The sequence below is a fragment of the Falco rusticolus genome, chromosome 9 (assembly GCF_015220075.1).
Source record: "Falco rusticolus isolate bFalRus1 chromosome 9, bFalRus1.pri, whole genome shotgun sequence".
NCBI classification, from domain to species: domain Eukaryota; kingdom Metazoa; phylum Chordata; class Aves; order Falconiformes; family Falconidae; genus Falco; species Falco rusticolus.
The window spans coordinates 49,428,268-49,443,356 of NC_051195.1; the positions used below are offsets into that span (position 1 = coordinate 49,428,268).

A 15,089-nucleotide genomic window follows, 5' to 3' on the forward strand; every position below is an offset into this window, starting at 1 on the left:
AAGAAGAATTTTCCTGTCCTGTACAGTTTTGAAGCTTTAAACATTTTTCAGACCTGGAAAGTTTGAGGAGGAGAGACTTCTGTGTATGGAAACAGTATTTGAGTCAGCCAAAATATTTATTTGGAATTTTCACCACTTTTATTAAGAATTAATTATTGTGCTAATTAGCGCCATTAAAAATAATTTTAAAACGGCAATTGTTTTTGTTTGAAAAATACCAACTCTTTTGCAACCTTAAAAAATAAATCATTGAACGGGACCTTACCTGTGAGAGCATTCTTAAATTGATATTTGTTAGTGGATACACTTTGCTGAATAGCTCCTGACCAGCTTTGGACTGGTGAACCTGTGAGCTTTGAGCCTGGCACATCACAGGCTTTCTGGAAAACAAGCTCATGAAACCTTTACAAGTCTTTTTGCTGGGAGAGTAATGAAAGCATCAATGCTTGTTGTGTCTTGCAGCCCTCCACCAGCATTGCCCCCTAAAAAACGGCAGTCGGCGCCTTCCCCAACCAGAGTGGCAGTTGTGGCCCCCATGAGTCGAGCCACCAGTGGGTCCAGTTTACCTGTTGGAATCAACAGACAGGTTGGTGTAACCCCTTTTGAAAGGCAAGGGAACCGTGCTGTGCACTGTAGCACAAGCTCAGAGAAGTGCCGTGACCTGCAGCCACACGGTTGCCTGCACGCCTCTGCTCGTCCCAAACAGCCTGCTACAGGAGAGCTCTGGAGCATGAGTTTTAGTGCCAGGAACATCAGTATAATAAATAATGCGAACAGCTTAATTTTTTTTACAGTGGATTTAATTAGCAAATTGCTATAAACTTTGTTGCCTCAAGCTATAGCAGAGTGTGACGATGTGAGCGGTTGTGTGTTGTTGTGTGGAATAGATGAGGGTACGGAGTGGCTGGCCGAGCTTACCGAGGGATCTCACCAAGCTTTACTTACAGACCAAGGGAGCACGTGGCATGTTGAGATCCGAAGTCTCTCTTCATCCAGTCACAATTTAAAACATCTTTTAACCCAAACAGTAGTTTGAGCAATTGCTGTGACCACCGCTGGTGCTTTGGGGAAATCTGGAAATTTTCTGGTAGAAAAATGGAAAACTCGGGACTGTGTGCGGTAATCGTATTCCATCACTTGTGCTAGTCTGGGGTTTGTGAGGTTGTAAATGGCTGGGTTTGCTTTACACATTCAGGAGCTTTACTAACTCAGCAGTGAGGTCCTGAATCATGTTAAACTGCATCAAAATCAAATCTTGTCCTCATCCCCAAAACCTCAGCTCTGGCTTAGGGAGCCTCTGCAGTCATTTGGCTGACCCAGATAGAGCTGTGGCAGTTCTTCAGTTACTAGTACAATCACACTTGGGTTGTTTAGGGAGTGGGAACACTTGAGGGGGTCACTCACAGGTTGATGAGCTTGCGTTCTTAAATTGATATTTGTTGATGGATACACTTTGCTGAATAGCTCCTGGCCAGCTTTGAACTGGTGAAGCTGTGAGCTTTGAGACTGGCACGTCACAGGCTTTCTGGAAAACAAGCTCATGAAACCTTTAAACGTCTTTTTGCTGGAAGAGTAATGAAATCATCTGCTTGTTGTGTCTTGCAGCCCTCCACCAGCATTGCCCCCTAAAAAACGGTGCAGAAATGCAGTTATAGGCACAGAAAACTGTATCTCACTATAGTTTTATATAGTATTATAGTAAATATATCATTTTCCCTTTGCATGCACCTAAGCCAACCAGGTATTTGCTAAAGCAATAAACAAATTTTAATAAACATTGAGATTTATTTAGATTTTTATTAAAAATGGAAATTGAATAGAAATTTATTAAATTATTTATATAGTTATATAATATATTGAATTATTATTATTCTATTAAATTTAATAGAAATTTATTGAGATTTAATAGATCTCAATAAACAGCTGTTTAATGAGAAATCTCACAGTCTGGTTACCTAGTATCAGCGTCTTGACAAGCAGTCGTCAGACGTGTATCATGGTGAAGAACTTGGTCGTCTTCTCAGCTTCTGTGAAGTCCAGCATGGGTCACAGCACACCCTGCCTTGAAGCAAGAGCACATAGAGCTCCCCTGGCATGGGCTGTTTACCAAATCAGAGGTTTTCTGTGGTCCTGATGAGCTTATCTAAGTAGAGAGGGCTAGCAGCACTGGTCCTCTCCCCTCCTGGTTCTTTTTACACAGCTGTGAGGCTGTGAGCTGCATCTTGCTTGCTGGCAAGCTGCCAAGAGTGATGGTGATTTGATTTTTTTTTTTTTTTTTTTTTTTTTTTTTTTTTTTGTGCCTAAGGATTTTGATGTTGACTGCTATGCCCAGAGAAGGTTGTCAGGTGGAAGCCACTCCTATGGGGGGGAATCTCCTCGCCTCTCGCCATGCAGTAGCATTGGCAAACTCAGCAAGTCTGATGAGCAGTTGTCTTCTCTGGACCGTGACAGTGGTCAGTGCTCCCGCAACACAAGCTGTGAAACGTTAGGTAAGTGGGGGGCTCTCCAGGGCCGCTGGCGGAGCCCCCTTTGCTCTAATTTGGGAGCTGCTGTAGCTGTGATGCAGAAGTAAATGGATGGCACTTGCAACTGTCATCCTGTAGTTGCTGCAGGCAGTTCTGTGCAGAGTTGTATTCTGTCAGAAAAAAGCCCAGGGGAATGTATTTCCCTAGCTGTGGATGGTGGTGTTCAAACTCAATTCAGCTCTCAAGTGGATTGTTTTGTTGATTTCAGCCTTGTCTGCAGAAATGTTGGTCCTGGTAGTATAAAGCAATGTTGTTTCTACATACTAGGAAAGAAAAGTATAAATGTGAAACATAAATAATCTCTACAATGATCTACCTGTTGAATTTTTTTCATTTGTTTGCTAGTGTAAAGAAATAATGATAAGAGTTTTATTAAGACTGGACATTACAGAAGGTGTAGCAAGACGGACCCTGCTGCAAGGAAGCACTGCTCTGATTATATGAACTGATTAATTAACTGATGGAATGGGAGGAACAGAATTGAGAAGGGCTAAAGAGTAAAAGAGAGAAACTAATGCATCATTCTCCTGTCCCCTCTGTTTAACTAGATCAATCGGATCACTATGATCCAGACTATGAATTCCTGCAGCAGGACCTCTCCAACGCTGATCAGATACCTCAGCAGGTGCCAGGTATCCTAAGCCCATTGCCAGAGTCCTTGGGTGAGTCTGGCTCCCCTTTCCACGGACATGCTTTCCAGCTCCCGCAGGGCAGCTCTCCTCCACTGGAATTCTGTAGCCCCTCAGGAGCAGCGCAGCCAACAGAGACTCCTCCAGCTTTACCAGAAAAGAAGAGGAGGAGCGCAGCCTCTCAGACTTCAGATAACTCAGGCTGCAGGGTGTCTTACGAGAGGCACCCTTCCCAATACGATAACATCTCGGAGGATGACATGCAGAATGCAGTGTCTGTCTCATCAGTACCCTTCACACCGTTTGCTGCTGTTGTGCCTTTCCAGCAAGGGAACTCTTCAGCACCGGTTGAATTCATTGCTGATTTTGATGCTCCAGATTCTAACAATGACCCAGAGAAGCCACCACCTCTTCCAGAGAAGAAAAACAAACACAGTAAGCAAGTTCTCATATTTGGGTTTTACTTTCACCTTTCCCTTTCCTTGCAGCTGTCATGCTTCTGGTGACCACTAAGTAATGGTGACCCCAAGGTAATGGCCTTGTTTATGGGAGGCTAAGTGTCAAAATCAGTCAGTGTCAAAGATGTGGAAGGGAGGCATCAGTCCTTTGGCAGGCAGGGAGTGACTCTTGGAGCCAGGAAAGAGCCAGGCCCAGGGGAGTTGGCATCATGTGTCATCTTCATTACTATAGTGAGATCATTTTACTTCTTTGTTTACCTAAGTGCGCATCTTTGAGGCACTCTGCCTTGCAGATTTTCCTGGTTTATCCTCCCTCTTTATGTCCATTCTTTCCCCTCACCCCCATTTTATGAATGCTTTCCCACTGCAGAAAAGAGTTGGGTACTCTCCAAAAGCTCAAAGAAAGGGCTGCTTTTCTGTCCAAAACCAAGTGTTGCCAGAGCAGTTATTTGGCAACAGTCATCCACATAGCTGTACAAGACAACACTATTAACCTAGTGTCCAGTACTGCTGTTTTGCTATGGGATCTCGTTTCCTTTGGATGGCTAAGTATTTCCCACATCATTAAAATGAGCGGCCTCTAAATTGAGGGCTCGCTATCCCCAGCCAGACTCCTGGCACACCAGTACTGACTGTGACTCAAGCTCACGACCTTATTCTGATTTCCTTAATATTCATGGCTGAAAACATGTGAAACCTCTTGTCAAACAAGCAGCCATACTGATCTGTCAAGCAAGGCTGCAGACTACACAGTGAGATCCAGCAGATGTTAGTTTACTGGGCACTGGCTTGCTTTGCAGTTGTATGTTGTATGTGGAGGTAGCGGATACAAGACCTGGATCAACAGCGTTACGTTGTATGGCTGGCAGCCCGAGCGAAGAGCTGACTCAGAAGTGCTGAGTTGGCCTTCTGACTCATTTCTGCAGTTTTTAGTCTTTTCACTGAGAAGAAGGTGGAAGTGAGATCTGTGTGGCATGTGGCAGGGTCAGTATTCTGTCCGTTCCTATGGTAGTGTACTGTGACAGTCACTATTTTTTATTTTTTTTTAAAGTGCGTTGGCTAAAAGCCTTTCCATTATTCCTAAGTGACCAGTGTCCCTCTCTGGTAAGCAAGCAGTTAAAAGTTACTGAAAGCAGCTAAAAAGGAGCTGAGATGTTTGTTTGTAGACAACAGAAAAGAAATAAATGCTGGCACAGGGCATAGCTGAGGTCGGTTGTTATGGCTTGTGCTGTTCAAAATAGTGGCCTGTAGTAGCAGCTGCGAGGGGATGTGTTGCAGAACCTCCCTACTGTAGGATCAGGTCCTTGTGGGCTCTGCATATTAGTAATGAGGGCTGGGTCCGAGTGATTTTACACCGTGCAGGCAGGGATGGATTCAGGGAAGTGCACCCCTGTACACGCAGGCAGCTTTAGTAGGGGGAGACACCTGGGTGAATCTTGAATGAAAAAGAGACCTGGACTTTTTGCTTTTCTCTTTAAGCCTCATGTCTTTGTTTTCTGTTATCATAGGACATGTCAAGGAATTACTTAAAAGCAATTTTAAAAGCTATCTTCTCCATTATTGCCTGTGCACACTTTTAACCTCAATACCAAGGCCCTGCATGTGAATTTTCTTTAATGTTAGAATAGAGTTAATTGTCATCTGGCACTATCAGAAGCTCTGAGGTTTTGATAAAGCATCCTTGCTGCAAAGCTTGTAGTAGTATTTGGGCTGATACCTGACCGCTACAGAATTTTAAATTGTGTTCATGTGACACTGAGACCTTGTTTTAGATTGTCTTTACTCCCTAGTCTATCACGCAACAGATCTGTGGTTGTTAATCTTACTTTTGTTTTCAACATTAAAAGGGCAGTAAAACATTACTCAGGCTGTAAGGGAGCACCCAGGATTTTTCTTGCCTGGAGGCTGATGCATGTAGATACTCTTGTGTAATCACATAGGTGAGGTGGTGCTGCTTCCACAACCCCAACAAACTCCTAGGATCCAGGAAGACGCATGACTTCATTAGAAAGATCTACAGCTTACACAGATGGGACTTGGTTGTAGTCCCTTTGTTGTGGGTCATCCTTTGGTATTTGGCAGGAAATGTTGCAGCAGAGACTTTGATGGTATTTTGGTCGGTAATACACAACAAATCCAGCTTGAGTTAACCATGTGTATTGCTGTGAGCCGTGCTCGGAGGGACCTCCAAGAGTTGACTTCTGTATAATTTAAACAGAAGAGTCATAAGCCTTTTAGTCTGGCATGAATTACTGTTATTCTACTGTGCTGTAAGAGTACATGTTACTGTACTAAGGGCAAATTACTGCAGATTTCTGCTTGAGCACCAGCATTGTGCTCCAGCTTTACAAGAGACAGACGTGGAGCAACTTCTGCCATGAAGAGCCCAGACACAGAAATAACAAGATCCTTCCCTCAAACAGCTTGGAAACTGGTGGCAATGCATTTATACATGATTCCCTCCCTGTCAGTGGGAACAAAATGCAGCCTGGTGCCCTGTAAGCAGCTGGTATTTAACTGCAGGAACCACGCTGAGGGCAGTCTGGGCTTAGCCAGCGGATAATGCGAGCTCTTTGAAAAACAGCTCTCCTCCCAGAGGTGACAGCAAAGACTGGCTTGTTTGACCTTGACTTCTCCAGTGAGTTGACGTGCAGTATAGCAGGAGAATTTCTATTATTTTGGCTCTTGCCCATGCACACGAATCTGTTGCTCTTGTGCAGAGCCAGTTGTAACACAGCCTGCTGACGCAGTGCCAGGAATCAGGCTGGACCTTCCGACCTCCACGTTGGATACTACTATGCCTTACCTGTACTGCAGGTGTGCCTTATTGCTGATCATCTAGCGATTCCTTGCAGATTACAATAACCACTGCTCCGAGGGTGTTTTCCTGACAAGAGGTCGCTTGCTGCTCTCTCCTCTCCTGCAGCTGAGTGCTGTTTCCCAGGAGCGGTGGCTGCAGTGCCAGCTGCAGGGTGAGCTGGCTCCAGTGCTGCTGGTGTGCTCTGAGCGGTACCTGTGACTTCTCCCATGTGGGCAGACCTGAGTGTGTGCTAGAAATCCCTGAGCAGCTTTAGCTCCTTCAGAAATGACAGGCAAGGCGCTGCAAGCAGATTGCTGGGAAGGTGTTCCTAGCCTCGGTCTGAGATTTTATGGGGGTTTTTATTTCAAATATTTTCTGTCTGGGTTCAGAACTGACATAAGCTGGGCATGTGGTGGGAAAGGTTTCTCTCTCACACCTCTCTTCTCTCCCGGGGTGCTGCCTTGAGACTGTGACACTCCACCCCGGCTGCTCACCGTGGAGGTTGCAGCCTCATCCCTCCCTCTGCACAGAGTCGCTGCAGGGCGTGCAGCCTGATCTGAGCTGGTGATGTAATTTCCCATCTGCTTTTTTAAATTTCTGCCTTGTTAAAAACCATGGCAGGGAGGGGAGGGGCTGGAGGGAGAGCAAGGAGAGAAGACCCTTTGCAAACAGCAGTCTCGGGAGTGATCCTGCTCCCTTACTCTCCTGTGTAAGACTGGCAGCATTTTAATGATGCTTATTTTAATTTGCACTCTGCAGTCTCTACTCCTGAGCCAGGTTTGTATTTCACCATCCCAACTGTTTTTCACTTCACGTAAAAACAGAGAAGACAAAATAGAAGCAGAGGCATGCTCACCTGCCCTGGACTAGTTGTAACAAGCAAGGCAGGGGAGCTGCCATGACGATGGGATGCATTAGCCTCATAAAGAACCGAGATAAAAGAGCTCTTCATTATTCCCTTGCAGATTGAGTTAAGGCTCTCAACAGCATTCAGGCTTACTACCTTGAGTTACTGTAATTTAATTTTACACAAGTGCCTAATGTGATACCCTTTTCACCAACACTTCCCCCAGTCATAGTGTCATACAGATGTCTGAACCCAGGAACCACAGCTACTGATCCTGAATGTTTTCTTCAGATCTGGATGTGAAGTGAAGCACTGTTTTTCTAAGTAACTCCACGTAAAGGGTTGGTCTGAATTTAGCAATGTCTGCTGCTTTATACCAGGACTGCCAAGCCTGGCGTCCTGGCTTCTGTCCTACTCAGTTGATGAGCTCTCAAAATACGGTCTTTTCCCTCAAGCTTTTGTCCTCTACACTTCTTCAAGGAGTCTTGATCCTTAGTTCACTTTTGCTGCTAGAGAAAGAAATATCTTTCATAAGCCTTCTTTAGATCTTATCCTCTAAAGCTGTTGTATGATACCAAGGCATTTTCCAGGGCACAGGGAGTACCTCAGTCAACTGAATCGCTGGTATTTGAAAACAGTATTTTAGCAATTCTGTATTTTCTACACCAAGACTCCTTCACCATGGTGTCAAATAAGAGAATATTGCAAGAACGTGCTTCTTTTCATTATCAAGACTTAGGCTGAAATTCACATGCATGAGCAAATTTGATCTTGGCTTTAATGTGAGTGCTGACACCAGCGGATGAGCGAGCATAAACACACACCAACACATGTGTGCATGCAGCTTGAAACCTCTGTCACACTCCCTTCAAGAAGGAGAGCTCTGAACCAGCAAGGGTGGTGACTTCCATCTGTGAAGTGGTGCTGGGAAGGCAGGAGGGCGGTTGGGGGAGCAAGAGGAGCAAGGCTCAGGTAGCAGGAGGTGTTAGAGGTCAGAATTTCAGCAGCCTTGGCAGCGCTGTGCAGTAGCTGGCAGTACTGGGGGACATGAACAGGTTGTCCACTGGCAGGACTGTGTGGGGTCACAGGATGGGGACAGCAGGTGTTACCGGTCAGGATTAAAATCCATCAGCTGAGGTTTCCTGCACTCCAATTGCCTCACCTTTTTTTTTTTTTTTTTTTTCCTCCCTTCTTTATTCTCTTTTTTAGAGGAGGGATATAATTCTGTGGGAAGGGGCAGCTGTGTTAGCTCCATTTCTAAATAGAGTTTAAAATACTAGAGGAAATCTGAAAAAAGGTGCAAAAGACAGGTGCAAAGCAACTCCTTCCTGCCGACACATGTGCACGGCTGCATCCTGTTGGAAATAGGCTGGCCCATGGCACTGAGTTGGCAGGTGAACAGAGGGCTTTGCCTTGCAGCTGGTGTGGGAACCAGCTTCACCACGTGCAAATACTGCACTGGGGTTGCTGTATTTATGGCTTTCACTGAAATCATCCATTCATTTCAGCTGTACAGCTGAAATGCTGGCAGAAGCTGAATAATTGCCACCTAATGACCAGATTTACAAAACTTGACAACTGCTTGTTTATCAGGAGGAAGGGAGGAATGATCACAGAGTATCTTGTGCGTGACAGCATATTTACAAAAAAGCCTTGGTTAGTCCTTTTGATGACACTTAAATAGAAATGCATCTGCTGCTCCTGTTCTCAGGTATATAGAAGAGAGTTCTTTATTTTACGTTTATTGAGTACGCTTCTGATCTTTAATAATTGGGGGGTGGGAGTGTAGTAGTCTTCCTATGGCACTGCGTGTCATTTTCCCCCCTCCAACACTAAAATATTGCAGCAGTAACTAATCCTCTGTCAAAGCTGCATAGGCAGACCCACATGGGATTTTTCGTAGGTTTTGGAAGGATATTGTACAGATGGAAAGGTCCTCTAAATGAGATTTGATCCCATTTAGTATTTCTATTGAACCACATCTCGGAAAAGCTTTTGAATCAGTTAGATTCAAGAACTGGAGATGATAAGATGTTTTAAAAAGAGGTGGGAGCAAAGGCTGTTGGATTTGAGCTAAGGGGGTAGGAAGGCATGGTCAGTGGCACTTTTAGAAGGTAAGTATCTCATACCAGCATTGGTGGTGGTATATAAATAGCTGAGGGAGAGGTACACCCAGTCTTGCAGGTGGGTGTTCTCCGATAACAGTTTTGTCAGCTTGCTAGAATGGGGAAAGGCTGTAAGCCTCCTTGTTCCAGAAATCTTGCTGACTACAGATAGAAGAGTTATTACATAGGCACTAGAGCTATTACGGATTTACTGTCAAGTTTGCATCTCTGTACACAGATGGTTTGTGCCTCTTGGAAAGCAGACTGAAGTTACTCTGTTTCTTTGGTGACTTTGGGCATTAGCTGTTGAGGAATGTTCTCAAAATTGCCATGGGTTACATGGGGAAGGGATTTGGGCTAAGCGTCGGTGAATCAGCCTTCTCAAGTAGCTGTTTGGAGACCTCACTGGTTGCTTAAAGTGTTGTCAGATGTGTTTGTGGCCTGTGATTATGTTTGTTGGGTGCTGGCTTGCAGGATGGGATATTCAGATCCTTTCCCACAAGGCGGCTGGCAACTGACTGTGAGCTACCTGTGACCGCGGCGTGGATGCCCTGCTGCTCCCAGCCTGCAGAGCCCAGCTGACAGTGGCATGGCCTTACTCTTCCTTTATTTTGACAATGAGCATCCTGCCTGCTTGTGGCAGCTGCAGCCTGCGGACCAGCAGCAGTGAATGTCACCTTGCTTTGCATTGCAGTGTTGGCATATATGCAGTTCGTGGAAGACTACTCAGAGCCACAGCCATCCATGTTCTACCAGACCCCTCAGAACGAGCACATCTACCAGCAGAAGAACAAGCACCTCATGGAAGTCTATGGGATCAATGACTCCTTTAGCAGCATGGACCCCTCTCAAGATATGGCACCTCCTCCTGCTCTCCCACCGAAACAGCGGCAGCTGGTGAGTGACATCTGTGGTGCCCCCCCGGCAGGGCACACCAGCCTCCCGGGAACAGCTCTCTTCTTGCTGCTCCTGTTTCTGACAGGCTGTGGTGGTGGGAGGGTGTCTTGCTGGTGTTAGCACATCATGCTCCTTGTCATCTCGTTAACACGGTTTTAGGCATTTTGCATCATCTACTTTGAGCTCCTTTCTAACCCCACATTCAGACTGTTCCCCGCAAGCTCTGAAAGTCCTAAAATTCCCTGAAAATGAAACATTAGTCTTCCACATGGCATGGCTGAGTCTGTGCCAGACGACAGGCTTGTGTAACGACAACCACTTTGAAGATTTTGACACACTGAGCAACACGATTTTCAAGAGATTGCTGCAGTGTTGTTCCCAATGCTGTTCTGAAACTGCTGTCAAGGATGCCACTAATAATAACCATTTAAACATAATAACTCCTTTTACGGCTCGGTCTTTGCCAGAGCCACAGAACTTTGGTATAGCCATTATTTAACCCATGGATGTTCTCCCCCATTAGTCCCACTGTGTGATTCGGGTGGGAATCCAGCACAAAAAGGCCCATCCCCATGGGTACGTGTGTTGAAGGGTGGGTTTAACAGTACAGCCAGTGCCATTCTCCACGTGGAGGATGAAATCCTGGCCTCGGTGATGGCAGCAGCAGTTTTGTTTCCAACGTCAGTGGAGCTGGGATTTTGTCCTGTCTGTTTTTAAGAGTCTTCCTTTTTTTCTCTCTTTTTTTTGAACTCCAGCCTCAGGAGTTTTGTTTATCTGATTTGCTGTATTTGGAAAAAAAAAAGAAAAAGCATCTTTTATGCTGATGAAACTGACTTAAATGGGCCATGGCTTTAACAAAACAGGAGGAAATGTGGGAACAGAGCCATGGTCTTACCAGCATGAGGGCGACTGTTGCAATATTTTTTCATGCTATCTATGCTAAAGTTTGACTGTCCCAGGGTGGTTTTAATCAAATGGGAAAAGCAACTGAGAAATCTCATTTGGGGATTTGCATAACTACATTCTTGTGATGCAGGTAGGAGTCCTAAAAAGATAAAGTAACATTTCCGGCTGCGTTAAACTGAGTATTATGCATTACTGCTTTGTGGGGATGAGACCTTAAATGCCCGTGTCCCATCTGCTTTGCAGGGACACTGGAGAGTCTACAGGACTCCTCTCTGAAGGATCAGGCAGTTCTCCAGAGTCTCTGGTCCCCTTGTCAATGTGATGCTTGCGTTGTCCCCTGTACCTTGTAGTCCCTTGCCCTACCTCCTCCTCCTAGAGGTGGCTACACTCCAGTGATAGTTTCCAGTGGTGACTTGGTCTACATAGTCACAAGAGAGGGTGTGTAAAGCACAGATTTACTGTAGCCATTGTGCAGAAGGGAAATTCTGCTCCTTTTCTGAATTAGTCTGCTGAAGCAAAGCATTTCTTTGCTGCCCTTTAATTATTATCTGGGCAGCCAAGATGTCACTGGTTTGCCTGCTAGGCATTCTTGCAGTTTTGCAAGCTGATACAATCAAGGTGTTGCTTGCAGTTCCCCTGAAGCAAAGGTTTCTTCAAGCGCAGCCTCCCACCCTTACCTTCATTTCTCTGTTGGGAAAATGGTGCAAGCAGATGATGGCTTATTCAGCAGCCACTGTAAAAGCCACCAGGTTCTTGTTCCTCTGCTGCTGTTGCTGTGAGAGTTTCCAAAACAGCAAATCACATAGGCATCAGCTGCTCTGGCAGTAGGCAAGTTTTGCTGGATGGACTCCTTTATAAAATAATAATTAGGAAGTCCTTTCTGGTGAGCTTCACATCTTCTTTATGAAACATTTACATTATATTCTGCAAGTCAGAGCAGAGCAAGCCTAGATATACCTTAGCTTCCCTCAGACTCCTTGCTATAGTAGAATTCAGGAGAAAATCCTGAATAGTATTTGTTACTTACAGTGTAGTATCTCCTTCTTGTGCAAATGATACGTAATTTTTGGATTGGACTGAAAAAATGACAGGACATCACTGTTATCCTGCATCTCAGCAGTACCAGTGAGGGCCCATAGCTCACACTGGAGAGACCCAAGTTCCCAGGATGCAGGTTGCCATAAAAACTGGTAGTCTGCAAGAACTGGCTCCTTAAAAGCAAGAGCCAGTTCCTCCTTTGAGCATCTGCCCCCCATGCCGTGGGGGAAAAAAGGGCAGTGAGGAACAGCTTGCCTCTCCCCGCAGCAGCTGGCCAGGGGTGAACTAGAAGGGGGAGGCGGGAGTTTATTTTTAAAGGATTTGTGAAACAAAGAAGATTTGAACTGTGATTTTTGTCCTGCCTCTTGAGCTCAAGAAAGGCATATTGGTGTGTCTGGCTCTGATGAGCTGTATGAATAGCTGTTTGTTTAGCAAGCCATTATATGCATTGTTTTACAGTTAGCATTTCTTATCCTTTATCCATAGCCTTTTCTGAGCTCTCTTTCTTTGTGTCTTCTGTCTCTTGCTTTCTCCTTCCTCTTCAGCAGGCCTCCTATGCTGCCTCTTCTTTCCCTTCTGTCTCCTACTGTGTCCAGCAAACTAAAGTGCCCTTCACCCCCGAGGACACCGGTGCCACTCAGGGCCTCACTATGTCAGTCTCTAACTCCTTTCTCAACCGGCACAGCTCCTTTCCTGTGCATTCGGTGAGTTGCTCTCCTCACTTTAACACGTGTGCGTATTTGTGTCGGTAAAACGCTTGTGTGCAAATGCCGTGCTTACGCTCTCAGTTGCAGGTAAAGGTGAAGGTTCTTTTGCGGGCTTTTGAAGTGATGTAGTAATCAGCCAGATAAGACAAACCGTGTGTAAATCTTACCAAATGAAGCACAGGGGAGGTGTGGCTTTCCTTACTTTATATACACGGCGGGATCGACATCTGCGGCGATGGACTGACGAAGGAGAGCTGGCCTCTGTGCCCAGACACACTCCTTTGACCTACATGTTCCCCAGGCTGCATGTTGGGAAAGCCTGCAAAGCCTTTTTGTTCAGCTGCTTAATGTCAGCGATGTGGATGAGTCGATTAAAGGCTGCAGTGTGACCCTGGCCTTTGGAGAAATAACAAGGTGCCGTCCCTGAAATACAGGGATTTAGTCAAACATACGGAGCAGTGGCTGCAGCTCCTTAATGGTTTTTTTTCTAGAAAATGGCCTCTACCAGATCTTCCATCTCGTATTTGCTTGTCTGCTTCTCTTCACGTCCCGAACAAGCTCAGTAAGCTTGTATGCTATGCTGATGAACGAGCAGGGTTTTCTCTCCTACAGCACTCGTGAGCAGTCTGAAGAGAGAACGGCGGGAGGAGCTGAGAATGATTTAGATCAAAATAAGAATAATGTTAGATCACTGCTTAAATCTGTGATCAGCTGGTTAAATTAAATGGTAGTAATAACAAAGTCTTAATATAATGAAATTAAATCTAACCATGGGATTCCGCCAGCTCATCAGTATGGGGCTCGTTTGCATGTAAAACTATGTGGTTATGCTCTGATTGCCATGTGATGACAACTGAGAATAGACTTTTTTTAAGTGACCTGGATGTTTAGTAAATTAGACTTCTCCTGGAGAAGAAATTATCAGAAAAGACTTGAGAAAATTCAGAAGTGTTCAATTAGTAAATTTAATATTAAATGTTATTATATATGAATATATATATAATTTCATTTTATATATATTATATATAAAAATGAAAATATTAAATGTTTGAAAACGGTATCCCCTCACTGTGCCACTGCTGTCTTCCCATTTCAGCACTTAGTCATTCTCTAAAAATTAGCAGTAATTGTTGGTCCAAAGAAGCAGGTGTTCAAGTACTTTACAAGTAGTGCTACTGTGCCAGCAGTGAATAAAAGCTTTTGGCTTCCACTTGTGTGAGAGCGAGCATTGTTGTAGTTTTGCTGCACAGATGAAAAGGCTGAGGTGCGGAAAGGTTAGTGCTTGCATAAACTTGTGATAAATCATTTTAAAATTTGAAGTAATGCAAAAGCTCTCTTGTTTGACAGTGATCCCTACAAGCAGAGCACAGAACTGTAAGACTAAGTAAAAGCACTTGACTATTCTTGTTTTAATTGAGAGGCTATAAATATGATACTGTAAAGGTCTAAAAATATGTGGGCATTTCCATTTAAAAAAGCGCCTGGGTTGGATTAAATGGTTGCTACCTACTTAATTGTTCTGATCTGTTCTCATCTTGCTTTAGACCTCATTATTGTGGATATATCATTTTATGAAATGTTAAAACTTTATTAAAAAATCCTTACTCATTTTTGCAAGGATTTGGTGAGTGGAAAATAAATGGCTGGAGCATGAGGAACAATGAGAACAGTCATAGAGTGCACTGTCAAATGCACAAAGGAAATAAGCTGAATTAAAAATGGTGATTTTTCCATTAATGCCTTTAAATTATGGTAATCTTATAGTTGCTCATGACTCTAGCTGGTCTATTTTTTCACCAGCAAAAATGAGATTTTCACTATGACAGTGTCCCTTTGTCTCCGAGCTGCAAAATACCAATGTCCTTACATGCATCACAGCTGACCCATGTAATACCATAACCATGGTTTATCCCATTTTCCCTATCCCTAATAAGACAGAGATGTGAAACAGCTGTCAAGGTTTGGATCATTCCCAGGGTGACACCCTGCATGTCAGCACTAAGAAGGACTAGAGCCCCTCTTGTAATCTGCTCCCAAGTGTCGACTGGAGAGACGGTGCAGTTTCACATGAGGAATGCCACGAGCTGCACCGGTAACGCTTGAAGCACATTGCTCTGCTCCTCTTATTCTCATGTCTTCATTTTTCCTCTCCCACCAGAAAAAGGCTACTCAAGTGA

The 15,089-nt window shown here is 44.6% G+C and overlaps 1 protein-coding gene across 7 annotated transcripts in view; it reads left to right on the forward strand.

The window, feature by feature from the left end:
* The window catches only part of RAPGEF1 (Rap guanine nucleotide exchange factor 1), a 92,063-nt gene that overhangs the window by 50,920 nt on the left and 26,054 nt on the right, over positions 1-15,089 (forward strand). For 3 of the 7 annotated variants that reach the window (XM_037399561.1, XM_037399564.1, XM_037399563.1), the window contains 5 exons: positions 463-586; positions 2,306-2,489; positions 3,074-3,589; positions 10,059-10,261; positions 12,751-12,909. In XM_037399561.1, the coding sequence (XP_037255458.1) occupies positions 463-586; positions 2,306-2,489; positions 3,074-3,589; positions 10,059-10,261; positions 12,751-12,909 (1,186 nt within the window). The remainder of the gene's footprint in view (positions 1-462; positions 587-2,305; positions 2,490-3,073; positions 3,590-10,058; positions 10,262-12,750; positions 12,910-15,089) is intronic. The other 4 variants (XM_037399562.1, XM_037399565.1, XM_037399566.1 and 1 more) reach the window with 2 other exon arrangements.